We start from the raw sequence: 27,944 nt of genomic DNA, 5'->3' as shown, positions 1-27,944 counted from the left end.
GTTTTTCAATAAATGTTCATATTTGTAGCTTATTTTTGAGTAAATACCTGCAGTCAAATTGTGCAATATATTAGGAGATAAAGCAGATTGCATTCTTCATTTCACCTGTCACATTATTTTACATTAAGAATCTTACCTTACTTCCCCAGAACAGTTGAGCCAGCCAAGTGTTTGTTTGTAAATAGCACAACAGGAGAAAGCGGGAGCAGGTTAGTCCAGCTGTGTATTGACAGGGGTCACGTTTTATATTGTCTTTGGCTTCACTAGTGATCAGGGATGTGCAGCTATAGTTCTCCTTCACAGAAAAAACATTAGTGCAACAAATTCGGCAGACAATAGCTTCATTTTCATCAGATGACAACAGAAGCGCAACACTACTTGGCCGGCAACCACAAAAGTAAATGAGTTTACAATGAAAAAGCAAGGTCTTTTTTGCAAAAACGATGCATGGCCATCATATTTCTAATGTTTATCATAGAAAGAATGTAGCCTGCTAAATGTCCTAATGTTTTGCTTGAAGTTCATCTCAAAGCACTGTCTGCTGATAGAATGCCCATTCGTGAAGTGTCATCCAAATGGAGAAGTGCAACTTGAAGCACAAAATTATTCTGGTGTCAAGCAGAAATTCCAGTAAGAAGCATTTTAGATCTGCTTTTCCAAAACGCAGCATATTTTTTTTCCTGCATGAAAAAACACAGAATTCTGCATTAACACAACCCTGAATTTAACTTACTAGTTATCTAAGTGGCTGAATTAACAATATTGGGTTAGCTTTCTGCTGTGTTTGAGAAGTCAAAGCCCTTTGGATGAGTATTCTGTAGGCTGTCTTGAATTCCTTGCTTTTTTATCCTCTCTGTTATCAGCCCGTCTGCTCCTACCCCATCTTCTCCAAGCAGAGCAGGCAGGCAGGCAGGCCAGTTGCCCTAGTGACTCCAGATTCCACACAGACACAGCCTGCACACACTGCTCCAGAGTAGTGTTCAGACAAGCATGCGTCCAAACTTTGAGTCTCTCATTCACATTCGCTTTTAAATGTCCAAACTCACCAAAAATGACATTCGGTAGCTCCTACCTATATATGTATAACTTTATGAGCTGGATTGCCTGTCTTTGCAATAAGTTTGTTTTTGTTTGCGCTCGTTAGCATATTTAGCTAGCAGCCTCCATGGAAATGTGTTATTTCTTATTCTAATTTTGTTAGCATTCTGGTAATAGACGCCCATAGGGCTTTTTTTTGTTTATTTTGGCGCCCCCTTGTGTACCAAGCTAGTAATACCGTAAATCCTGGGATTTACGCCCAACCCTACAAGTGACCTAAGCGACTTTGAGCGTGGTATGATCGTCGGTGCCAGGCACGCCGGTTCCAGTTTCTCAGAAACAGCCGGCCTCCTGGGCTTTTCATGCATGACAGTGTCTAGGGTTTACAGAGAATGGTGCGACAAACAAAAAACATCCAGTCAGCAGCAGTCTTGTGGGCAAAAAGAGCTTGTTGATGAGAAAGCTCGAAGGAGATTGGCAAGAATCGTGTAAGCTAACAGGCAGGCCACAAACAGGCAAATAACGGTGGTGTGCAGAATGGCATCTCGGAACACACAACTCATCAGTCCTTGTCATGGATGGGCTATTGCAGCAGACAACCACACCGGGTTCCACTATTATCAGCTAAAAACAAGAAGAAGCGGCTCCAGTGGGCACGCGATCACCAACACTGGACAATTGAGGAGTGGAAAAACATCACCTGGTCCGACGAATCCCGGTTCCTGTTGCGTCATGCTGATGATAGCCAGGATTTGGCGTAAACAGCATGAGTCCATGGCACCATCCTGCCTGGTGTCAATGGTACAGGCTGGTGGCGGTGGTGTAATGGTGTGAGGAATATTTTCCTGACAGATATTAGGTCCCTTGATAGCAATTGAGCTACGTTTGAATGCCACACCTTGTAGAATCCATTCCCTGAAGAATTCAGGCTGTTCTGGATGCAAAGGGCGGTCCGACCCGGTACTAGATGGGTGTAACTAATAAAGTGGTCATTGAAAGTGTATGTTTACTATAATGAAAATAACAGATAATGCATGACAAATAGACATAGGTTCACTAAATTTAAGAAAGATATCTACTGTGTAAATAAATGATGCTAATAATAATAATACATTTTATTTGTAAGCGCTTGTTATAAAAGTATAAACTATTATAAATCATTGATTTTACAACCACAAACCATCAACATCCAATTTTAACTGTCCTTATAAAGACAATAGTCTGAAACTCAAGTCTGCTAACTCTGAGCCAATTTAGTTTCATTGTTCTGTTCTGTTTGTGCTCTGTGCAATCTCCATGCCTTTAAAATCACCAGATGAGGCCTGTGTAAGTGTGTGTGTGAAAGTGTGTGTGTGAAGGTGTGTGTGCATGTGCGTGTGCATTCGTGCTTGTGCATTCGTGCTTGTGCGTCTCTGTATCTGTGCATCTGTGGGTGTGACTAAAATGTGTCACACACACTTCACTTACAGATGTGGTGGATCCCCTGGATTCCATGTTCCCTCCAGAACTCTCCATCTTACGGGACACCAACCCCATCCTCTCTGGTGGTCAGGGGGGTGCTGGCCCACACTCCGGTGGCCTGCCCTTCACCTTCCCCTTGCCCCCGCTCATGGAGCAGGGCCTGCCCTACCTGTCCCTGCACCCCTCCCTGGATGACCGGCCTTGGCTGGGAGGGGAGCTGGGTGGGGAGCCTGAGGAGCAGCAGGGGACCCTCAGTGTTGGTCTCAGTGTTCAGTGTGAGGAGAGCAGGATAGTGGTCTGCATTGACCGAGAGAGTCTGCAGGTGAGGAGATACTTTAGTAGTCAGCCAACTGGTTTATCACTGTGAATAAATGTCTGCCTTCATTGTGTCAAAAATGGAGGAAAGGCAGTTGTGGAATTCACACTTTTCATGCTTGATTTAACTGTATGATTATTCCTCTTTAATACTGACTGGCACTGACTTGAATCAACAGTGTGTAGTGTGTTTGCTGCTGTGTGTGTGTCTGTACTTGTGTGCTACCATTGGGCACTGTGAAGCAGGCTCAACACAATAGACAACATCACAGTGTAGTAAAACCCACACACTGCAATTAGGTATAATTAAGGTTAGAGTTGGACTATCCTGTGGTTTTATTTAACATCACACAGAGAAGTAGTCTGTGCTGTAGAATGGCATAGTGACGTCTAATGCCTCACTTGTCTAATGCTATGTGTCTCAGTCAGCTCTACTGATCGTTTTGAGATGATCATGATTACATTTTATTGCAAAGATTATAGATTATATTGACATTATATCATTAAAAAATACTTTATAGATGATTGACTATTTATTTATAATTACATTGTCTCTTTCCTCAGGCCAACGGTTACGCTAATGTCAACCTGACTCTTCAAGACCCAGAATGCAAAGCAACGGTCAACTCCACCCACTACACGTTGGTGACCCCATTGGAGGGCTGTCAGACCACCAAGTACCCCATGCACCCCGGTCCTATGGTCCTCTACATCAACTCAGTGAGTAGCACACTTAGCAAATGATTATCTATAACAACTCATTGAATGGCTGGTTTCCTGGACCCTAGCCTACCACATGTTACCATACTCCCAAATCTTGTAAAGCCTGGAAATTGAGGGTGCCCAGATCCTAATAAGCATACCCCTGGACTAAAATGCATCTCCATTTAAAATACTTTCAGTCCAAGACTTGGCTTGGTCTGTGTCTGGAAACTAGCGCAATATGAGTACTGTATTCACATATTTAAATAGAACAATTATAGGATCTCTATGGCCGTAACCCCCAACCCTATCCTGTTACTCTGAACAATGGTAATCCATTATCTCTATGTGCATGGGAGGAACATTTAGGGGCAGCTAGGGCTAAATCAGGACAACAATATGAATTGCCGCGGGAAGTAGGGGTGCTGAGGGGGCTTCCCACCCCTTGATAAATACCCCCGCAAAATTTGTGAACTTGGCTTTTATTACTCCTGGATAATTCTTATTTTTTTCTCTTCTTAGATGCAAAGATAACTTCAGTTCTCTATGGTCAAAATAAAATATTCTTCATTTAGCTGTTTCGCAATACATCAAAGCCCCATGTCCTTGTATGGTCCTTGTTTGTTCCATCCTACGAATAAGCATTTTCATTTATTAGGCTTGGGCGGTATCCAGATTGTCATACCTTCATACCGACCTTGTGCCATCCCGGGATATTTGGTCATACCAGCATTGAACACAAGGGGAGCTATTTTCAAACCCCACTGAGCCGCTGTAATCCAAAGGTTAGCAATGCTAACCAATAGAGAGTGCTAACTAAATGTTAACAAGTGCATTGCAAACATTTTATACAGTCTCTGACCTAAACTATTTGCAGGACAGACATCCCAGCTCATACATTTTTACAAGTAACTAAGAAATGCTACTCACAGTTTGCTGCACAAAGCACACATTAGACAGCAAGGCTCTTGATCCAGTAGGGGATTCTCAGCTGTTACAAAGCGAATCTTGATTTTTGAAGACGCTAACCACGTAGCTAGATAGCTAACTAGCTACTAAATTAGCCAACCAAATGCACAACCACAGAGCATTTAGCACATTTTAGACAGTTACCGTAATAGTTATAAAATATCTTGCTGGCAAACATTTAGTTGTGAATTCCATACTGAAACTAGATCATCGGATGCGTACTGCACAACAGTTAGTGACACAAGGTTCTGGCCTCTCGTTGTTGTGTGCTTGTAAACAAACACCACGTGACTGGGGACTACCAGTAAGCTTCATAATGAAAAATGATGTGGCAGGTAAAATGAAGAACGGAATCTTCTTTATCTCCTAACGTATTGCACAAGTTGACTGCAGGAATTTACTTAAAAAGTAGCTACAAATATTCTAATTTATAAAAAAAAGTAAAATAAATAAATAAACATCCTGTGGCTATTTCAAAATTTCCCCCGGTATATGGTATATACTGTATACCGCCCAAGCCTACTACTATATAGTGCATTAGAGCCTTGGTCAAAAGTAGTGCAATATATAGGGAATAAGGGTGCCATTTGGGATGCATTCTTAGACTAGAGACTACACTGGCGGGTCAACACGTGTGAAATAAGCACCAGTAGGAATAAAATCAAATCAAATCAAATCAAATTTATTTTTATATAGCCCTTCGTACATCAGCTGATATTCTCAAAGTGCTGTACAGAAACCCAGCCTAAAACCCCAAACAGCAAGCAAAGCATGTGAAAGAAGCACGGTGGCTAGGAAAAACTCCCTAGGAAAAACTCCCTAGAAAGGCCAAAAACCTAGGAAGAAACCTAGAGAGGAACCAGGCTATGAGGGGTGGCCAGTCCTCTTCTGGCTGTGCAGGGTGGATATTAAAACAGAACATGGTCAAAATGTTAAAATGTTAAAATGTTCATAAATGACCAGCATGGTCAAATAATAATAATCATAGTAGTTGTCGAGGGTGCAACAAGCACGTCCGGTGAACAGGTCAGGGTTCCATAGCCGCAGGCAGAACAGTTGAAACTGGAGCAGCAGCACGGCCAGGTGGACTGGGGACAGCAAGGAGTCATCATACCAGGTAGTCCTGAGGCATGGTCCTAGGGCTCAGGTCCTCCGAGAGAAAGACAGAAAGAGAGAAAGAGAATTAGAGAGAGCATATTTAAATACACACAGGACACCGGATAAGACAAGAGAAATACTCCAGATGTAACAGACTGACCCTAGCCCCCCGACACATAAACTACTGCAGCATAAATACTGGAGGCTGAGACAGGAGGGATCAGAAGACACTGTGGCCCCATCCGATGATACCCCCGGACAGGGCCAAACAGGCAGGATATAACCCCACCCACTTTGCCAAAGCACAGCCCCCACACCACTAGAGGGATGTCTCCAACCACCAACTTACCGTCCTAAGACAAGGCCGAGTATAGCCCACAACGATCTCCGCCATGGCACAACCCAAGGGGGGGCGCCAACCCAGACAGGAAGACCACGTCAGTGACTCAACCCACTCAAGTGACGCACCCCTCCCATGGACGGCATGGAAGAACACCAGTAGGCCAGTGACTCAGCCTCTGTAAAAGGGTTAGAGGCAGAGAATCCCAGTGGAAAGAGGGGAACCGGCAAGGCAGAGACAGCAAGGGCGGTTCGTTGCTCCAGCCTTTCCGTTCACCTTCACACTCCTGGGCCAGACTATACTTAATCATAGGACCTACTGAAGAGATAAGTCTTCAGTAAAGACTTAAAGGTTGAGACTGAGTCTGCGTCTCTCACATTGGTAGGCAGACCATTCCATAAAAATGGAGCTCTATAGGAGAAAGCCCTACCTCCAGCCGTTTGCTTAGAAATTCTAGGGACAATTAGGAGGCCTGCGTCTTGTGACCGTAGCGTACGTGTAGGTATGTACGGCAGGACCAAATCGGAAAGATAGGTAGGAGCAAGCCCATGTAATGCTTTGTAGGTTAGCAGTAAAACCTTGAAATCAGCCCTTGCCTTAACAGGAAGCCAGTGTAGGGAGGCTAACACTGGAGTAATATGATCAAATTTTTTGGTTCTAGTCAGGATTCTAGCAGCCGTATTTAGCACTAACTGAAGTTTATTTAGTGCTTTATCCGGGTAGCCGGAAAGTAGAGCATTGCAGTAGTCCAGCCTAGAAGTAACAAAAGCATGGATTAATTTTTCTGCGTCATTTTTGGACAGAAAATTTCTGATTTTTGCAATGTTACGTAGATGGAAAAAAGCTGTCCTTGAAACAGTCTTGATATGTTCTTCAAAAGAGAGATCAGGGTCCAGAGTAACGCCGAGGTCCTTCACAGTTTTATTTGAGACGACTGTACAACCATCCAGATTAATTGTCAGATTCAACAGAAGATCTCTTTGTTTCTTGGGACCTAGAACAAGCATCTCTGTTTTGTCCGAGTTTAAAAGTAGAAAGTTTGCAGCCATCCACTTCTTTATGTCTGAAACACAGGCTTCTAGCGAGGGCAATTTTGGGGCTTCACCATGTTTCATTGAAATGTACAGCTGTGTGTCGTAAACTAAATGTCAATGGCAATAATTGACCTAATTTAGTCCTTGTCCTCTAGCCCTAACTCACCTCTGACCCTGTAAACATCTGAAGTACACAGAGTGGGCTTCCAGTGTTTCTTTCCTGTGGAGAAAATGAAATATATGCTTTACAGGGTTTTACCTGATAGAGCTTTCAGCTCTGGACTGTTGAAATCTCTGGACGTTCCCGCGTTTTGAATGTAAGCTCATCTGTTGCAGAATGTTTTGGCAGCTAGATTCAGACCAGAGCCGCATCACTGGTGTCCTGAGTAGGGTTGCAAAGGGAGGGTATATTACTGGAAACTTTAGAAGTTTACCAGTAAACTACCAGAATTTTGGTATCTTTGAAGGATTTTATGTAATCTATCACAAGACATCTAGTGGCCCTTTTGGGTACGGTTCTGTAATAATCTCTGGGCCTCTGTGTCGCCTTATCACGTGTAAAACTTATGAAATGATTGAATAAGATGATTTAAAAAAAACTATTATTCCCCATTCACCAAAACATTATTCACCATCAAATTAGTGATACCATTGGTATCACGACTTCCACCGAAGTTGGTCCCTCTCCTTGTTCGGACGGCGTTCGGCGGTCGAAGTCACAGACCTTCTAGCCATCCCTGATCCTCTTTTCATTTTCCTTTGGTTTTGTCTTGTCTCCATCACACCTGGTTCCAATCCCATTCATTACATGTTGTGTATTTAACCCTCTGTTCCCCCTCATGTCCTTGTCGGTGATTGTTTGTTGTAAGTGCTTGTGCACATCTGTCCTGGTGTGCGTCGGGTTATGTACCCATTATTTGATTGTTCTGTTTTCTAGTGGGTTTTTTTATTATTAAACTGCGCTGTTTGGAAACACAGTTTCTGCTCTCCTGCGTCTGACTTCTCTGCCGCCAGTACGCACCCCTTACAATTGGTGTTTAATATGAGGGTTTCAGCATGAAATATCCTATATATGTATTTTTTTTAAACGTGTATTTATGTTATTATGTCAATATGTATTTGTTTCAGTGTTTTGCCATCAAACTGGTGGCAGTTATGAAAAAGTCAATAGTTAGTAGTTATTTGAAAATAATGCCATGTTTTTTTTCATTAATTAGGCTATTTTCTCTTGAACCATGTACTAGAAACTCATGAACAATATGGACACAGATATAAAAAATGAATATTCTATATTATTATAAATGTTTTTAAGTTATTCAAATATACATTACCAAAGTTACGATAGATTGCCATAGATTTTCTGTTAATTACCTAAATTACCGGTAGCTTTGCAACACTAGTCCTGAGCCCCTGAATGAAACAACACCATTCACACGCAGACCATTTTTAAAAAATAGTTTGGCTCCAATCACTGGTAAAGTGTCCTGGTGTGTGTCTCCAAAGGCACCCTATTCCCTATATAGTGCGCTGTTTTTTACCAAAGCCCTGACAAAAGTAGTGCACTATATAGGTAGTAGGGTGACATTTGAGATGCACCCATAAAACATGATTTGGCGCCAATAGCTGGGAACATGTGCTGTTTACCTTGTGAGTATATCTGAACTATGTTCAATGATTCAATGATCAACTCCCCTGTGTGGCTGACGTACAGATTCTAAAAAGTCAAGCTGAACCTGTTCAATGTGTGTGTGTCCCAAATGGCACCCTAGCTATATAGTACACTACTTTAGAACAGGACCCATAGGGCTTTGGTCAAAAGTTTGTACTTTATAAAGGGAATAACTGGGGTGCCATTTGGGATGCATACTGTATCTGAACTGTGTTCACTGATGTGTTCAACTCCCCTGTGGTTGACATCCAGATCCTGATAAGTCACGATGAGCCTAAGGATGGGAGTGGTGTTTCCCTGGATTACGATGATCTAGAGTCCGGAGACGTGACTTTCCCTGGGGAGACAGAGGCGCTGGAGAGGGCTGCTTTCCTGGAGCAGACCACGGGGCCTGATCACAGGTCCTCCATTCTGGTAAGACATCTATAATATAATATAAGATAATATAGATTCTATATGAACACAGGTCCTCCATTCTGGTTAGACATCTAGCTACACAGGGCCAGCTACAGGCATAAGCGGTCGCTTGTTTTTTTTCCCGACTTCTATAAAACTGCAAAGATGTCTCTCCACCCAATGGCAAAATGGGTAGTATTGCAGGAAATTAATTTTAAAACTCAAATTTTTCTCTCAGCCGTGAAAGGGGGTGGGAGCACTAATATGTTTTCCCGGGACGTGGGGGGGCACCAACCAGATCTCACGTAGGGCCCCCAAATGGCTAGAGCCAGTCCTGTAGCTACATGACTCTCCATTTGTTTGTTTTTCATACATTTGGTCCCCCTCGAACAAGAGGTTGGTTTTCAAAGTCAAGGGAGTTTACCCTGGTTAATGAACCCTAAATGAAAAAGGAATTAAGAGAGTAGCATTGCATGACAGGGCCTGCCTCGGGTTGAGAGTTTTGGGAGTCAAGACCAGACCACTGATCATCAATAAATTACATAGTACCTCCGCCTGAATCCTGTCCAGATGGTTGAAACTCCATCTCCCAGAGTCCCTCAGTGCTAGTAAAGACTCATCTGGCTTCTTAGGAGGATGGAAGATTCCAACTCTCACTGTCTACTCCCCACATTATCTTTATGTCTTGAACTTCTTCTGACCTGAACGTTTTGGGAAATCTGCCATCACGCTTTCCCTTTCATCTAAAAAGTCTCTTTCCTTTCTCTCTCTGTGTCTCTATAGCCATACTCTTTACCCATGCACACTCTTCCTCTCTCATCTTTGTTTCCTCCTGCCTGTATCTCTGTGTCCCTCAGTGATATTGCTGTGATGAAACACTTGACACGCTCCTGGCTGTGAAGGCCAGGTAGTGTGAGGGCCAGGGCGAGGGAGAGGGACAGGTAATGTGAGGGCCAGGGTAAGGGCCAGGGGGGTGGTGAGGGTCAGGGTGAGGACCAGGGTGAGGGCCAGGGTATGTTAGAACCATGATTATGTTGTGATTAGCTCTTCTCTTCTTCACCCCTCCAATTCAGCTGTTTAGATTGGCTCTTCACCCCTCCCCCAGTTCAACTGTTTGGATTGGCTCTTCTCTCCTTCTCCTTCCAGTTCAGCTGTTTTGACTGGCTTTCTCTCCTCTCTCCCGCCTCTCTCCAGTTCAACTGCACCTACAGGAAGAACCAGGACACTCTAGGAGGATCAGGATCATCAGGATCGTTCCCCCGTATTTCCCCAGCAGCAAAGGAACCGCTCAGCGCCGACGTCATGTTCAACATGGAGCTGTACAACACCCATCTCTTCCGTTATCCGTCTACCCAGGCCTTCCATGCCGTCTCCAAAAATAAACAGGTCTTCGTAGAGGTAAACGAAGCAGTGAAATACTATAAACTGTACTAAATATATTTAAGTAATACATTGTGTCTGTTATATTTTTAGTCTGTGTGTGATTCGCTCAGATGAATATAATTAGTAGGCTACTATCCAGATGTTAGGACATGTGAGTTGGAGCGATTTCACAAGAGCCAGGATTGTCTGTGTGTGTGTGCATATGTCTGTGTCTCTGTTTCTCTTAATATGAGGCCTGTCAAAACAACAGTGAGGACTGTTCTGTGTGTACACTGGTCTGGTCCACTTTCATCTGTTAGTGTTTTAGCTTCCACAGGGTACGTTGATATTTGGTCTGGGTCGGTAGGATATAAAGTTAACATATCGTCTTTCTGCTGTTAACTACCCCTCCCAGCCATCATCTCTGTCTTAAGTGTCCTGGCACATACACTACTGTATGGCATTTAGAATTCTCCCCAGAGACCGTATCTTCTATTTATTCTGTTTGGAAAGTCCAGGATGTACCTTGCTAATAGCATTGAAAAGTAATTACTAAAAAGGTCCTATCGGGAGGTTGTGTAAGATAAGTTTGAGATCCTTCCCTTCCCTGTAGCTCAGTTGGTAGAGCATGGTGTTTGCAACGCCAGGGTTGTGGGTTCGATTCCCACGGGGGGCCAGCACAGAAAAAAAAAAAAAAAAAAAAAAAAATGTATGAAATTGGATGAAATGTATGCATTCACTACTGTAAGTCGCTCTGGATAAGAGCGTCTGCTAAATGACTATAATGTATAATGTAGATCCACATAGTGAGGCTCTTGAAGTGTTGATTTATGGAGGTATTTGAGGAGGACGGCTGCTCTGACAGTGTGGCCTCAGAGAGCCAGCAGCAACAAGTCACAAAGAGCTCTGTGTGTGGGGCCATGGGATCTAGTCCTTAGCCCCTTTCTAGCCCTTTCTGTCCCACCTCCACACCTCTCACACTGGGCTGAGATCTGCCATGCCCTGCCCTAGCCCCTGAGGCTACAGCCCAAACTAAGCTGTATAGGAAACTGCTGTTGTGCAACAAGTGTGTCATAACTTGTGTTACTCATAGGTCAGGTCACAGCCTGCATGTACAGTGCTCACTGGGTTTTCACTAGTCGCTGCCAACCATGAGCTGTCCTTTGAACGCAGTGTGCGTGCGTGCGTGTGTGTGCATGCCTGTGTGCGTGTTTGTGTGTCCGTGCCTGCGTGCGTACATGTGTGCTTTTGACTGGGCAAGCTTTTTGACAACCTTGGCATGTCGATGGCACAGCCAGAAAACAGTAAAACACATGTAGATTTTTCAGAGAAAAAGGAGAGAGAAAGCAGCAGGGGGATAATAAGTCATGTTGCGTCCCAAATGGCACCCTATTCCAGGGTCCATAGGTTTCTGGTCGAAAGTAGTGCACTATATGGGGAATAGGGTGCCATTTGGGATGTATCCCATAACTCAGGGAAATGCCTTGTGGTCTGCCGAAGGAAAGATCCTCTTAAAACGTTTGAAGGGACCGAAATCCACAGGATTTGTGATTCTTGGACCTGATAGCACTCTGATAGTGTTCCTTTAGCTTGTTCTCTGTGTTAAAGTAAATAGTCAGCTCCTGGACTGACAGAGAGTGTACAGACATTTGCCAAGATGGTGTTCCTCACACAACTTTGCAGAGCGAAACAGATAGTTTGTCAATTCGATGACATCGATGAGAGGATTCGTAAATAGAATCATCTGACATCTTTAGAGGCTGTATCAATCATATAACCTCCACACCTTGCTTACACATTATAAACTGGACAATATTTTGGCACATGACTTGATTGTTTTTGTGAAAAATGACACAATGTTTAACACAATGTTTTGTTTAACACCAAAATCTTTGATCTTGATTTTCTTTTTTAATGTATTTCTCCCGTCAGATTGGAGCCTTCAAATTCGACCCATATCTTGGCTTCATGATCCAGACCTGCTTCATCTCTGCCAACTCAAACCCCAACATCGCGTCAGACTATACCCTGATCGAGAATATCTGCCCTACGGACGACACCGTCAAATACTACAGTCAGAGACACCTACCTATCTCCCACTCCCAGACCGACAGGAAGAGGTTCAGCTTCACCTTCAACTCACACGTCAATGAATCGTTGCTCTTCCTGCACTGTGAAATGTCCGTTTGCTCTAAGAGACCCCACAATAACCAGGGACTGGCGATGGTATGTTTTCGTTTTTTTCCATATTTGTGTTATTTCTTGAGTTACTTGACATCCTTGGCTCCGATAGTCCCAGTCTGTATTAGCTAGAGCGTCACGGCCCCGCCGACTTATGAGGAAAACAACCTGTGGTTACTTTGGTTACCCTATTGGCTTACAGAACGCACATTTCTTGTTGTCTACATGTTTTAGTCAATTACAAAACTACATTTAAGAAAAGTACAACATCTAAAGATTGCTTTTCAACATTGCCTGCTCCCGAGCGTTCTCACTACTTAGAAAAACGTAATACGTGCCCCTTTTCATGACAGTGCTAGGAGCCGGTGTGAGTGCTAGCTAGCGAGTGAGTGCTAGCTAGCTACTGACTGGAACATTAAAGCTAGCCAAGACCAACAACACAAACAAACAGATTATACAGCTACAAGTAGTGAGTGGAATTACAAACAGACTAAACACGTTAAATGTCTTACTTGTGATTAAATGTTTTCCACACACATACAGTGCCTTCAGAAAGTATTCATACCCCTTTTCTTATTCCACATTTGGTTGTCTTACAGCCTGAATTCAAAATGTATTAAATATATATTGTTTCTCACCCATCTACACACAATGCCCTATAATGACAAAGTGTTTTTAGAGATTTTTGCACATTTATTGAAAATTAAATACAGAAATATTACATTTTTGTATTCAGACCCCAGAGACAATGCATGTTACAATCACCTTTGGCAGCAATTACAGCTGTGAGTCTTTCTGGGTAAGTCTCTAAGAGCTTTGCACACCTGGGTTATATAATATTTGCACATTATTCTTTAAAAAATTCTTCAAGCTCTGTCAAGTTGGTTGTTGTTCATTGCTAAACAGCCATGTTCAAGGTCCTAAATGTTCAAGCCGATTTAACTGTAACTAGGCCACTCAGGAACATTCAATGCTGTCTTGGTAAGCAACTCCAGTGTATATTTGGCTTTATGTTTTAGGTTATTGTCCTGCTGAAAGGTGCATTTTCCTCCCAGCATCTGTTGAAAAGCAGACTGAACCAGGTTTTCCTCTAGGATTTTTGCATGTTCTAAGCTAAAATCATTTATTTTATTTTATTTTTAAACTCCATAGTCCTTGCCAATTACAAGCTTACCCATAACATGAAGCAGCGACCACCATGCTTGACAATATGAGGAGTGGTACTTAGTGATGTCTTGTGTTGGATTTGCCCCAAACAAAAGACTTTGTATGCAATTTTGGGAAACTGTGCTGTTTCACAAAAGTTCTGAACCTATATACATTTTACGGACACAGTATATTTTCCATTAGTTATCTTGTTGTTTTTAGTTGCACTCTTCAGCTCCATTCAACCCTTCCCATCTATCTTTTAACACCATCCATTTTCAACTGTGCTGTGATGCTTCACAAAAGTTCTGAACCTTTCTATTCTCATAGTTTCTACAGATTGTAAATGAAATATTTTTTTAAATAAAAGTATTATAATATTATTGATCAATTGACTATGACTTTTTAAATCACCCAGAAGTGTTATTTGCACAGTTAGCTTCAGGTAAATGTTGCAATTCTTCAGCCATTCCTGGACCTGTGACCAAAAACAAGCTACATATGGACAGTACCAAAACAAATGATCTAATGATTCTGTCTCTTCGCAGCCAAATATGCAGAGCTGGGATGGTTGTATCCCCCATATATATAAAATTCTGTTGGTTGCAAGAATTTTATATAATAATTTAGATAGAAAAATTCTAAGTTTTCAATTTGGCTTCATTTTGCGTATCTGTTCATAAACCATGTGCCATGGAATCGGTACATCAAAAATCTCTTCCTAACTATTTTGCAATCTATAAATCAAATCAAATCAAATTTGTATTGGTCACATACACATGGTTAGCAGATGTTAATGCGAGTGTAGCAAAATGCTTGTGCTTCTAGTTCCAACAGTGCAGTAATATCTAACAAGTAATCTAACAATTCCCAACCACTACCTAATACACACAAATCTAACAAGTAATCTAACAATTCCCCAACAACTACGTAATACACACAAATCTAAAGGGGTGAATGAGAATGTGTACATATAAGTATATGGATGAGCGATGGCCGAGTGGCATAGGCAAGGTGCAGTAGATGGTATAAAATACAGTATATACATGTGATATGAGTAATGTAAGATATGTAAACATGAATAAAGAGTCATTATTTAAAGTGGCATTGTTTAAAGTGACTAGTGATCCATTTATTAAAGTGTCCAGTGATTGGATCTCAATACAGTATATACATGAGATATGAGTAATGTAAGATATGCAGACATTAAAGTGAGAGGTTATAATCTGAATAAACAGAAAAAGGCCATTCTTGAACATGGGATGAGACATTCTTACTAACCTACTATAGGAACCAGTTTTGATTTAAGTATAACTTTTGTATGACTGGAGCCTTTAGTGAGAGGTCTAATTCTTTAATATTTAATCATTTTGTCTGGCTTGCCGTTCCAAATAAAATGGAATATTTTTTGCTTATATAATTTGAAAAACTGGTTGCTAGGTGTAGGCTAGACCATAAGCAAATAGGTAAACTGGAATATGACTAAAGAGTTCATCAGGGTGATTTTTCAACAAATAGACAAGTATTTTCCTTTCCATGATAGCAAGATCTTATCTATTTTTGCTAATTTTCTATTGTAATGTATTGTAGTGAGATAATTTCTTTACTTTGGGATATGAATCATGAGTATGTCCATAAAGCAATTATTTTTGCTTTTTTTTCAGTTTTACTTCAGTGCCTTATTGCAAACGGGATGTTTTGGAATAATTGTATTCTGTTCAGGCTTCCTTCATTTCACTCTGTCATTTAGGTTAGTATTGTGGATAAACTACAATGATGTTGATCCATCCTCAGTTTTCTCCTATCACAGCAATTCAACTCTGTAACTGTTTTAAAGTCACCATTGGCCTCATGGTGAAATCCCTGAGCAGTTTCCTTCCTCTCCAACAACTGAGTTAAGAAGGACACCTGTATCTTTGTAGTGACTGGGTGTACCATCCAAACTACAATTAATAACTTCACCATGCTCAAAGGGATATTCAATGTCTGCTTTATTTTTTATTTTTTACCCATCTACAAATAGGTGTCCTTCTTTGCGAGGCACTGGAAAACCCTGTCTGGTCTTTCCTAATCATGTTAAACACTATTATTGCACACAGAGTGAGTGCAACTTATTATGTGACTTGTTAAGCACATTTTTACTCCTGAACTTATTTAGGCTTGCCATAACAAAGGGGTTGAAGACTTAATGACTCAAGACATTTCAGCTTTACATTTTTTATGAATTAGTAAAATATCTCAATTTAATCAATTTTAAATTCAGGCTGTAACACAAAAAAATGTGGAACAAGTCAAGGGCTATGAATACTTTCTGAAGGCACTGTAGCTAGGTGTAGCCTGCTTGAACACCAGGTCCCCACATTTCCCTCTCCCATGCTGAATAGCCTGAAGCCACAGAGCACTTCTCACAGGTTCTATTTCGCTACGTGGGACAATTGCAAATTGTAGGTTGTGATTTTTGATTTGGTTACATGTACATTGAACAACACAGCAGCTTTTCAGCATGTTTTGTTTTTTCTACATAACAAAACATCAATGATGAAGTTGGCTCTTTTACAATTGGGGTCAATGGGAAAACATTTTTGTTTTCCCCAGTTTGTGGGAATGATGTAAATATCCACTCGGAGTAAACTGCAAGGAGCATAAGCCATTGACGAATGACCTCTATCTCACTCACTCGGTATTATTTATTGGGATAGATAATGTTGAATAGGGGTGGGTGGACAAATAAGAGGTGCAGTATGAAGAGTTGTAGATGTTGGCCCAGGGATTGAACCCTGGTCTTTCACGGGGCATGGGTAGTCCAGAGCCTGGCTGTGCCACTGCCCAAATTCCTGCATTGCCAGTGGTATATACTGTAGCATCTACCTCTTTCAAAGCCCTACATGCAGTAACCCAGACTTAACTGGCATGACCTGAATCTGTGGTCTATGCAATGATTCATACATTTCATGGTAGTTTGAAGAGCACTCGGCGTAAGTTAGGTAGTGTTTACAGTGTGACTGGGCAGTTTAGCCATTCAGAAGGTCTGTGCTCCAGTTTGCAGACTTGGCACGAGCTAGGCCTGCTGCACCGTCTGTCAGTCTCAATCCATTCTGAACCAGAGCAGGTAGCATACATCTACTTCAGGTTTCTTAAGTAACCATCTGTAGAACCAAAACAAGCCAACAACTCAAGTGTCATTTTCACTTTCCCCTCTCCTCACCATACCAGAAGCCCTCTCTCTCTCTCTCTCTCTCTCTCTCTCTCGCCTTTAGTCCCCCTCTCTCTTTCTCTCTCTCTCTTTCTCGCTATCTCTCTCTCTCTCTCTCCCTCTCTCTCACGCATTCTCTCTTGCATTTAGTCCTGTCTCAATTCAATTTGCTTCAATTTAAGGGGCTTTATTGGCATGGTAAACATATGTTAACATTGCCAAAGCAAGTGCAATAGACAATAAACAAAAGTGAAATAAACAATAAAAATGTACAGTAAACATTACACTCACAAAAGTTCCAAAATAATAAATATTATGTCTTTATATGGCTGCGCCCGGTGGCTGCGCCCGGCTGGCTGGCGGCGATGGCTGCGCCCGGCTGGCGGGAGGCGATGGCTGCGCCCGGCTGGCTGGCGGCGATGACTGCGCCCGGCTGGCGGGTGGCGATGGCTGCGCCCGGCTGGTGGGCGGCGATTTCTGCGCCCGGCTGGCGGGTCGGCGATGGCTGCGCCCGGCTGGCGGGTCGGCGATGGCTGCGCCCGGCTGGCGGGTCGGCGATGGCTGCGCCCGGCTGGCGGGCGGCGATGGCTGCGCCCGGCTGGCTGGCAGCGATGACTGCGCCCGGCTGGCGGCGATGGCTGCGCCCGGCTGGCGGGCGTCCCTGGCTGCGCCTGGCTGGCGGGAGTCCCTCCGGCGGCACTGACCCAGGATTCACCAGGCTGAGGAGATATGTAAGAGACCTGGCCCTAGGCGCAGGCACAGGACTCACCGGACAGGCGGGCGGCTCCGGACAGGCGGGCGGCTCTGGCGGCTCCGGACAGGCGGGCGGCTCTGGCGGCTCCTGACTTGCGGGCGGCTCTGGCGGCTCCTGACTGGCGGGCGGCTCTGGCGGCTCCTGACTGGCGGGCGGCTCTGGCGGCTCCTGACTGGCGGGCGGCTCTGGCGGCTCCTGACTGGCGGGCGGCTCTGACGGCACCTGAGTGGCGGGTGGCTCTGGCAGCTCCGGACTGGCGGGCGGCTCTGGCGGCTCCGGACTGGCGGGCAGCTCTGGCGGCTCTGGACTGGCGAGACTCACTGGAGGCCTAGTCCTAGGAGGCGGCACAGGACGGACCAGGATGGGGAGACCCACTGGAGGCCTGGTCCGAGGAGGAGGCACAGGCTTAACCAGGATGGGGAAACCCACTGGAGGCCTAGTCCTGGGAGGTGGCACAGGACGGACCAGGATGGGGAGACCCACTGGAGGCCTGGTCCGAGGAGGAGGCACAGGCTTAACCAGGATGGGGAGAACCACTGGAGGCCTAGTCCTGGGAGGTGGCACAGGACGGACCAGGCTGGAGAGATCCACTGGAGACCTGGTCCGAGGAGGTGGCACAGGATAAACCGGGCTGTGGGGGAGCACTGGAGTTCTGGTACGGACGCTCTTTACCCACACTCCAGGCTGAATGCCCACTTTGGCCCGGCACGGGCGGAGAGCAGGCATTGGGCGAACTGGACCCTCCCAGCGCCCTGGAGACACAGTGCGCAGAGCCGGTGCAGGATACCCTGGCCCGAAAAGGCGCACTGGAGACCAGACGCGCTGAGCTGGCACAACCCGTCCTGGCTCGATGCCTGCCCTCGCATGGCACTTGCGGGGGGCTGGTATGTAGCGCACCGGGCTTTGAACGCGCACTGGGGACACCGTGCGCTCCACAGCATAACACGGTGTCTTACCAGTACCACGCTGCTTCCGGTAAGCACGGGGAGTTGGCTCAGGTCTACCGCCTGACTCCGCCAATCTCCCCGTGTGCCCCCTCCAAATTTTTTGGGGGGGCTTCCTCTCGTGTCTGCTGCGCTCCCTTTCTTCATACCAGCGCCTCTCAGCTATCGCTGCCTCGATCTCCCACTGCGGGCATCAATAATCCCCAGTTTGAGCCCATGGTCCACCTTCGTCCAGTAATTCCCAATCAGCAACAACGAACTTCAGCTGTGCCTGATTGGGAGCCACACACGGCCCAAAACAAAGAACTACAAAAACATAGAAAAAGGAACATAGAACGCCCACCCAATGTAACACCCTGGCCTAACCAAAATAAAGAACAAAAACCCCTCTCTATGGCCAGGGCGTTACACGTGCACGCTTTCTCTCTCTCTATCTCTCTCCTTTTTTCACTCCTCTCTTTTTCTCTCATTCTCTCTCTCACTCTCCCTCCATCTCTGCTAAGTCATTCCACTTTCATAACCTTTTCCAAGCAGTTCTTTCTGCTCAGTGCTCACCCAGCCTCCCTCTATTTGGGTCTCAGAGGGTATTTTACATGAAAATGTCCTGTCAGAGGCAGGCTGGGGCTCCAAGCTGACTCACGCCAGAGCAGCGATGCAGCTGATTATTTACATTATGGTTAGGATAGGGATCAAGGGAAGGAACATGAGTTTTGACTAGGTATGATTTCTTGGAAAATGATACGTGTGGTCAAAGATCAAAAGGCATGCTTTGTCTTGGGTAAATGTGTAGAGATTTGATTATTGATTGGTCTTATAAACTGCTTTTGTCATATGAATGAAAAGCATGTAACAGTCTCATGGCTGATAAGCAAATCATACGAAAAATGGTTTATTTTAATAGGAAACTCCATGTGTTATGTAACATATGAAATTAATGAAATTCATAAAACATTAATAAAAGTAATATACTGTATGAAATATTTTCACATGGTGTATGAATACCAAGGCTGAATTATCTTTGATCTCTCAGTGGTCTCATTGTGATTGTGTTTCTCTCCGTGCAGTGTATCCAACCGGACGAGGCTTGTACGTCTGTCAACGGAGAGATCATCCTAGCCATGATGATGAACACCAGGACTTCTACCAAGACCCTAGTGGTGGTGGATGAACATGACACAGAGGAGGAGGAACCTGGTGAGTGGACTAACGCTAACCTACTGTACAGTCCTCATAACCAATATAATCTCTATGATGAACCAGCTTATCCAAAATATATGAGGAGGATGGCATGTTAGAACTACTGCAAAGTACTCATTCCATCTTTCCCTCCTTCCCTTCTTCCCTCCCTCCCTATACATCAGAGACAGTCTAATCTTACTGTAGTCTCGCAAGACGTACTGGAAGTCTAGCTAACATTTATATGAATGTCTGTGGAGAGAGACTAGTCTAACTGAGACATACTGTATGCGCAGCCTGCTTAACTAAGACACATGTAAAGAGCCAGAACTGTTTTGAGGTCATTGAAGAAGGACAGGAAGACAGAGAGAGTAAATCAGAGAACAGTCTGGGTGGCAGAAAGGACGTCCCAGGAAAAATCAACCTCAGTTCTGCAGAAGGAGAGGAGACACATTGCAGAGCGCATCCTCCGCCCCCCTGCCTCCCTGCATCTGGAGTTTATTAGCGTGTGTGTGTGTGTGTGTGTGTGTGTGTGTGTGTGTGTGTGTGTGTGTGTGTGTGTGTGTGTGTGTGTGTGTGTGTGTGTGTGTGTGTGTGTGTGTGTGTGTGTGTGTGTGAGAGAGAGGTTGATTGGAGCAGTCGAGCATAGCTGGGTTATGGGTGGCTTGCTGCTAGCGCTGAGGCCCCAGATGAGGCCCCAGCCATGTTCTATCACAGTTCTACAAAGCAGTACTGTGCGAAAGGAGTGGAAAAAGACGAGTCATCCACATCCATCCAGCAGAGAGCTCTAGTTGTTTTCACTTAGAACCTCCTCTGTGGCCTCCCCTTCCCGGTAAAGAAAGGAGGGAGAAGTGGTCTTCTCGCTAGGTTTGGGAGAATATCCAGAGCTTGAGGCCCCCTCATCGCTGCATTAGAAAATCACTTATTCAGTCAGTCAGTCAGTCAGTCAGTCAGTCAGTCAGTCAGTCAGTCAGTCAGTCAGTCAGTCAGTCAGTCAGTCAGTCAGTCAGTCAGTCAGTCAGTCAGTCAGTTGTTCTCTTCTCTGGGGCTCAGAGGGCTGGGATTGTGTGCGTGTGTGTGTGCGTGTATGAGTGTGTGATCAGAGAGAGGGTGGGGCAGACTGGAGTGGCCCCAGGACCACAGAGGCCCGAGGGTGTCCTACATCTCATTATACTCATTATGATCTAGATGGGACTGTTTTCACATTCCAATCAGCATCCCCCTATGGGGTGATTACATCAACAAGTGGACTGTTGTCGGTGGGTGTGATGAGTAAACCCCTATTGACCCACAATGTGCGTCCCAAATGGCACCATATTCCCTATGGGCCATGGTAAAAGTAGTGCACTATAAAGGGAATTGGCTGCAATTTAGGATGCAGTACTTGTCTTTCATGTCTAATCATACTGTATTAATCACTAAGGGCTGGCATTGTGCCCAGAGTAAATGAAGCATGGCAAACAGTAGTGGGAACCTGAGGAGTGTTTACTACACTTGATTTGGCCTATGTTGACAAAGGAGCACCATGCCACTGCAGGGCCTAAACATTGGGTACAGACTCAGGCTGCATCAGAATTGGCACCCTATTCCCTATATAGTGCACTACTTTTGACCAGAGCCCTAAGGGAATAGGGTGCCACTTGATTTGACAGTGAGCACCACTCCTCTGCGGCTCAGACTGAGATGTTGTAATCAAGGGATATGTCTTTCATTGATGATGTTTGGAAATAAAGAACCTCAACAACCTCAGCTGCTTTTAGCTATTGGTGATCAGAGACCCATAAGGATGGAGTCATCACCCACGTGGGCTCTGAGTATGCAGTATATGCCAAACCTAGCCTACTGTAACCAAGCCAACCTTGGCAGTGGTGTGTTGTGTTCCTGCCAATACCAGTACTTATGCCAAGCAGGGCTGTGGATTTGTTTCCCGTGGCAAAGGGATATTAAGTAAGCACATAAAGCCTAATGAAAAAAATACAGCTGGGCTCAGATACCATGCTTTTAATACAAAGGCATCTCTTATGCTGAGATGGCAAAGACAACAAGCAGTATTTTCAAGCAACCTGAGTCCTGTACTGGACAGTATCCACTGAGTTCAGCTTGATCTCCAAATCAAAGAGGGACGTTTGTAGGCAGTTTGTTGCACGGAAAAACATAACAGCCTCAAGCTCAGCCATCAAAGTTAGATTTACTGCCTCACAGCATAAATAAATTGTCACCCTTTTTACTGAACTGTGAACTGTAAGGAAAGCTAACAGAAGGGACAGTAGTAATGTTGAGTACTGGTAAGAACGTTGAGCTATCAAAAGAAGTCTCTGCACACTTGAATCAGATGCAGGTTCAGTGCTAAGCTTCAGATGCGAGTTGTAATGTGCTAAGCTTTCAGTCAACAACCAACTTCGTCAGAGCACTGCCATTTTGAATCCCCTGTTGCATATCTCCCTATGCTTTTCTTTTGAAGTGGACTTGTTTACAGTACAGTAATTATACAACACATAACATTTTCTGACTGAATTCCTGTTATCTGACTGACTGCCTGTAAATTGTGCAACCAAGTCAACTGGCATATGGTTTATCTGAGTACAGGCCTCAAATGTCAAGGATCTCACATGGACTCCATTAGTCATTTCTACACACTTTGGGGATTTGAATTAGAGGCCAAGGGTCAGATGTTAAGAGAAACAAGGCACCATGCCACTAAAGGACTGTTCTTCTGTTCTATTATGTGAACAGCAAACACTGGGCAAACAAATGACGTTGACTCTATTGAGGTGCTATCGGTTCCGGGTCGACTGTGTCTAGAGCATACGGAGATGAGAACGTTGCCTTTCCTTTAGTTTCCTCTTTCTCTCTCTTTCTCTCCCACTCTCTCGCTTTCTCTCTCTCTCTCTCTCTCTTTCTCTCTCCCTTCCTCTCACACACGTAGCACAGCTGAGATCTTTGTGAAATCTGAATAAGTATGAAGAACAAAGCTTTGCTTCTTACATGGAGAATGGTTGAACCTTAGGGTCTCTTTCATACTATTTGCAGATGTGCTAGTAGGAAAGTTGGTCTGGGGGGAAGACCCAGGGATAGCTGACTCAACCATCTTTGTTAGAACACATGGGCAGGCGAGGCTAGATGGGAACAGGGCAGGGACCCTTACACAGAACCTCAGAGCTGTGACCATACCTCAGACGGCCAAAAACCCCAACTGCAACCCAGAGGTGGAACTTCCCAATCAAAGTTTGACCAGGCTTGGAAAGATCTTCTGCTACAGTCTTTTCATACAACTGTACTGTACAACTACAACTGTACTGCAAAACAAATTTCCACGGTGTGCTAGTTTTGTTGGCCTCAACTTGTCTTCGGCTCCTCTATCCTCTCCTCTGACCTGGAACTCGTTGAGCGTCTCTGATTGTTGGCCTCAACTTGTCTTCGGCTCCTCTATCCTCTCCTCTGACCTGGAACTCGTTGGGCGTCTCTGATTGTTGACGGGTCAGCTTTGCATTTTCTTCATAACGAGCCAAAGGAACAGATAAGACTGGAGAGGTGGAGCAGTAGGAGGGATGACAGGAGGGTGGGATGAAGGGGGAATGGAGGAGAAGGATTGAGAGATGGAGCAGGAAAGTCACTGAGTGGTTTGGAGGGGAGGGAGGGATGAAGGGAGGGGGGTCCCATGTGAAATCCAACTATCCTCTGATGGTTCTATCATTGTCCGTCATGATGGAATGAAAACCCAAAGGTGTTCTTTCCCGGAATAGCTTGGACCCGGAACAAACCTGCTCTTGAGTTCGCCTCTACACAACAAGCACCATTGTATGGTTTGTTTAGAAGTAATTTGTTTGTTTTTTTAAAGCTGTCCAGATGACCTCAAATTAAGGAATAAGCAGAAATGTTAGGAGTCAACAAGTTCATCTCTGCACTCTGTTCCCTTTGTAGTGCACTACTTTTGCCCAGGGCACATAGGGGACCATTGTCAAGACCTGGTTATCCCACGGTAGTTAGGGTCATTGGGTTGCTCAGATTTGATTTAGAAGTGCTGTCATTTTACGTCACAGCAAGTGTTCTTGACGCTTCAACACATAGTTGTGATATGGTGTTTTCATGCATCTACAAATGTAATGTTGTTCAGTTGTTGTTCTATGTTAACACCAGTCTGTGTTTTATGTTTCAGTTCATCCCACCCTCATGGCATCACAAGACCCTGCTGACCCCCTAGGGGAAAGTAAGTCAGTCATTGACTAGGAAATTCTTAACCAATGGTTTTATATCTCAGGATCTTAGGCCACTTTGACATAATACTTGTTGTCCAGATTGAGTTATGTCATTTACTTATAACTTGTTTTCATGCTGTCACGACCAGAGAAAAATACATGCTGTCGCTACCTCACGTTCAAACCAAGGTGTTGTCATGTTGTCAAGTCATTGAATAACAATCTACCTTGTTCTCTCTCTCAGCCATCTTGTATGTGTTGGACACTCCAACCGTGGTTGGGATCGCCTTCGCTGCATTTGTGATCGGTGCCCTGTTGACCGGAGCCCTGTGGTTCATCTACTCTCATACAGGTACATCTCTCTGACCTGTCCCTTTACCTGAGACACAGGAAAGTCTCATACAGGTACATCTCTCTGACCTGTCCCTTTACCTGAGACACAGGAACGTCTCATACAGTTAAATCTCTCTGACCTGTCCCTTTACCTGAGACACAGGAACGTCTCATACAGGTACATCTCTCTGACCTGTCCCTTTACCTGAGACACAGGAACGTCTCATACAGTTAAATCTCTCTGACCTGTCCCTTTACCTGAGACACAGGAAGTCTCATACAGTTACATCCCCACTTGTATACTACTTAGAATGTATGCTCAATGCATTGCTTCATTCCAAGTGGTATGATAGTATGGACATTGGAACATTCATTAGTGCTATGCTTGTTTGGAACGTAGACGCTCATTGGAACTTAAACATCTGGGTACTGTCCCTTTACCTGCTGCTGCATGAGGTCCTACCTGTTGGGCCTCATGTTAGACTGAAGGTTTCATCTTGATGGTGACCTCTCTGGACTGATAAGTGCTTCTAAAGAATGTCTTAACTACACAGTGCCAGAATGCTGTTTTATAATCAGAAAACATCTTATCGCTGATAGAGGCGAGTTGACAATAACCAGGGCCGTAGCTACATTTGAGGACAACGAGGTCATATCCTCTGCATTTTTTTCAAATAGATTGGGGTCACTTAGAAATGTCCTTGTTTTTGAAAGAAAGGGCACATTTTTTGTCCATTAAAATAACATCAAATTGATCAGAAATACAGTGTAGACATTGTTAATGTTGTAAATGACTATTGTAGCTGGAAACGGACAATTTTTTTTATGGAATATCTACATAGGTGTTCAGAGACCAATTATCAGCAACCATCACTCCTGTGTTCCAATGGCACGTTATGTTAGCTAATCCAAGTTTATCATTTTAAAAGGCTAATTGATCATTAGAAAACCCTTTTGCAATTATGTTAGCACAGCTGGAAACTGTTCTGATTAAAGAAGCAATAAAACTGGCCTTCTTTAGACTAGTTGAGTATCTGGAGCATCAGCATTTGTTGGTTTGATTACAAAATGTCCAGAAAAACTAATTTTTACTGAAACTCATCCGTCTATTTTTGTTCTGAGAAATGAAGGCTATTCCATGCGAGAAATTGCCAAGAAACGGAAGATCTCGTACAACGCTGTGTACTACTCCCTTCACAGAACAGCGCAAACTGGCTCTAACCAGAATAGAAAGAGGAGTGGGAGGCCGCAGTGCACAACTGAGCAAGAGGACAAGTACATTAGTGTCTAGTTTGAGAAACAGATGCCTCACAAGTCCTCAACTGGCAGCTTCATTAAATAGTACCCGCAAAACACCAGTCTCAACATCAACAGTGAAGAGGCGACTCCGGGATGCTGGCCTTCTAGGCAGAGTTGCAAAGAAAAAGCCATATCTTAGACTGGCCAATAAAAATAAAAGATTAAGATGGGCAAAAGAACACAGACACTGGACAGAGGAATTCTGCCTTTGATGGACTGTCGTTTCTCTTTGCTTATTTGAGCTGTTCTTGCCATAATATGGACTTGGTCTTTTATCAAATAGGGCTATCTTCTGTATACCACCCTTACCTTGTCACAACACAACTGATTGGCTCAAACGCATTAAGAAGGAAATAAATTGCGCAAATTAACTTAACAAGGCACACCTGTTAATTGAAATGCATTCCAGGAGACTACCTCATGAAGCTGGTTGAGAGAATGACAAGAGTGTGCAAAGCTGTCATCAATGAAAAGGGTGGCTACTTTGAAGAATATCAAATATAAAATATATTTTGATTTGTTTAACACTTTTTTGGTTACAACATGATTCCATATGTGTTATTTCTCAGTTTTGATGTCTTCACTATTTTTCTACAATGTAGAAAATAGTAAAGAATAAAGAAAATCCCTTGAATGAGTAGGTGTGTCCAAACCTTTGACTGGTACTGCATGTCAAAATGTGTATAATTGCAGGAAATTAGCTGTAAAACTGCAATCACCAAAAAAGTTCTGTAAGGCTTACGTAGTTGTTTAACTTTTGTTAATAACATACTTTTTCTGGTAACAGATCCCTCTGTACAGATTAAATTATAGTTTTTAATTGCGGTGCTCAGTTAACCTCTATGGGCTAGGTGCTTGCGTCCCACCTACTCAACAGCCAGTTGAATCCTGTGGCGCGTTATTCAAATACCTTAGAAATGCTATTACTTAAATTTTTCAAAAATATGACTATTTTACACCATTTTAAAAGTAAGACTCTCGTTAATCTAACCACACTGTCCGATTTCAAAAAGGCTTTACAACGAAAGCAAAACATTAGATTATGTCAGCAGAGTACCCAGCCAGAAATAATCAGACACCCATTTTTCAAGCTAGCATATAATGTCACATAAACCCAAACCACAGCTAAATGTAGCACTAACCTTTGATGATCTTCATCAGATGACAAACCTAGGACATTATGTTATACAATTCATGCATGTTTTGTTCAATCAAGTTCATATTTATATCAAAAACCAGCTTTTTACATTAGCATGTGACTAGCATGTGACTAGCATTCCCACCGAACACTGCCGGTGAATTTACTAAATTACTCACGATAAACGTTCACAAAAAGCATAACAATTATTTTAAGAATTATAGATACAGAACTCCTCTATGCACTCGATATGTCCGATTTTAAAATAGCTTTTCGGTGAAAGCACATTTTGCAATATTCTCAGTAGATAGCCCGGCATCACAGGGCTAGCTATTTAGACACCCAGCAAGTTTAGCACTCATCAAAGTCAGATTTACTATAAGAAAAATGTTATTACCTTTGTTGTCTTCATCAGAATGCACTCCCAGGACTTCTACTTCAATAACAAATGTTGGTTTGGTCCAAAATAATCCATCGTTATATCCAAACAGCGGCGTTTTGTTCGTGCGTTCAAGACACTATCCTAAAGGGTAAATAAGGGTGGCGAGCATGGCGCAATTCGTGACAAAAAAAATCTAAATATTCCATTACCGTACTTCGAAGCATGTCAACCGCTGTTTAAAATCAATTTTTATGCCATTTTTCTGATAAAAAAGCGATAATATTCCGACCGGGGATCTGCGTTTAGGTAAACAGACAAAGGAAAAGAAAGCATTCGGTCGACGCGGGCACGCGCCTAAGCCCATAGTACTCTGAGTGGCCACTTGCCAAAAGCGATAAAGTGTTTCAGCCAGAGCCTGCCTCGATATCGTTCAGCTTTTTCCCGGGCTCTGAGAGCCTATGGAAACCGTAGGAAGTGTCACGTTATTGCACAGATCCTCAGTTTTCAATAAAAAGAGCCAAGATGAAACACTACTTCTCAGACAGGCCACTTCCTGCATGAAATCTTCTCAGGTTTTGGCCTGCCTTATGAGTTCTGTTATACTCACAGACACCATTCAAACAGTTTTAGAAACTTTAGGGTGTTTTCTATCCAAAGCCAATAATTATATGCATATTCTAGTTACTGGGCAGGAGTAGTAACCAGATTAAATCGGGTACGTTTTTTTATCCGGCTGTGTCAATACTGCCCCCTAGCCCTAACAGGTTAATGGGAGTTAATGTGTAGCGGCTAATTGTATAGCTAATAGGCTATGTTTT

At 43.7% G+C, this 27,944-nt stretch overlaps 1 protein-coding gene across 1 annotated transcript in view; it reads left to right on the top strand.

Moving 5' to 3' along the window:
- Positions 1-27,944, top strand: part of LOC106560309 (transforming growth factor beta receptor type 3) — a 166,908-nt gene that overhangs the window by 127,839 nt on the left and 11,125 nt on the right. The window contains exons 9-16 of the mRNA XM_045687704.2: positions 2,508-2,821; positions 3,379-3,534; positions 8,879-9,040; positions 10,217-10,420; positions 12,317-12,610; positions 19,667-19,796; positions 23,935-23,985; positions 24,219-24,326. Coding sequence (XP_045543660.1) covers positions 2,508-2,821; positions 3,379-3,534; positions 8,879-9,040; positions 10,217-10,420; positions 12,317-12,610; positions 19,667-19,796; positions 23,935-23,985; positions 24,219-24,326 — 1,419 coding nt within the window. The remainder of the gene's footprint in view (positions 1-2,507; positions 2,822-3,378; positions 3,535-8,878; positions 9,041-10,216; positions 10,421-12,316; positions 12,611-19,666; positions 19,797-23,934; positions 23,986-24,218; positions 24,327-27,944) is intronic.

The sequence above is a fragment of the Salmo salar genome, chromosome 10 (genome assembly GCF_965601325.2).
Source record: "Salmo salar chromosome 10, fSalSal1, whole genome shotgun sequence".
Lineage (NCBI taxonomy): Eukaryota > Metazoa > Chordata > Actinopteri > Salmoniformes > Salmonidae > Salmo > Salmo salar.
This window is presented reverse-complemented; position numbering and strand designations above follow the sequence as displayed.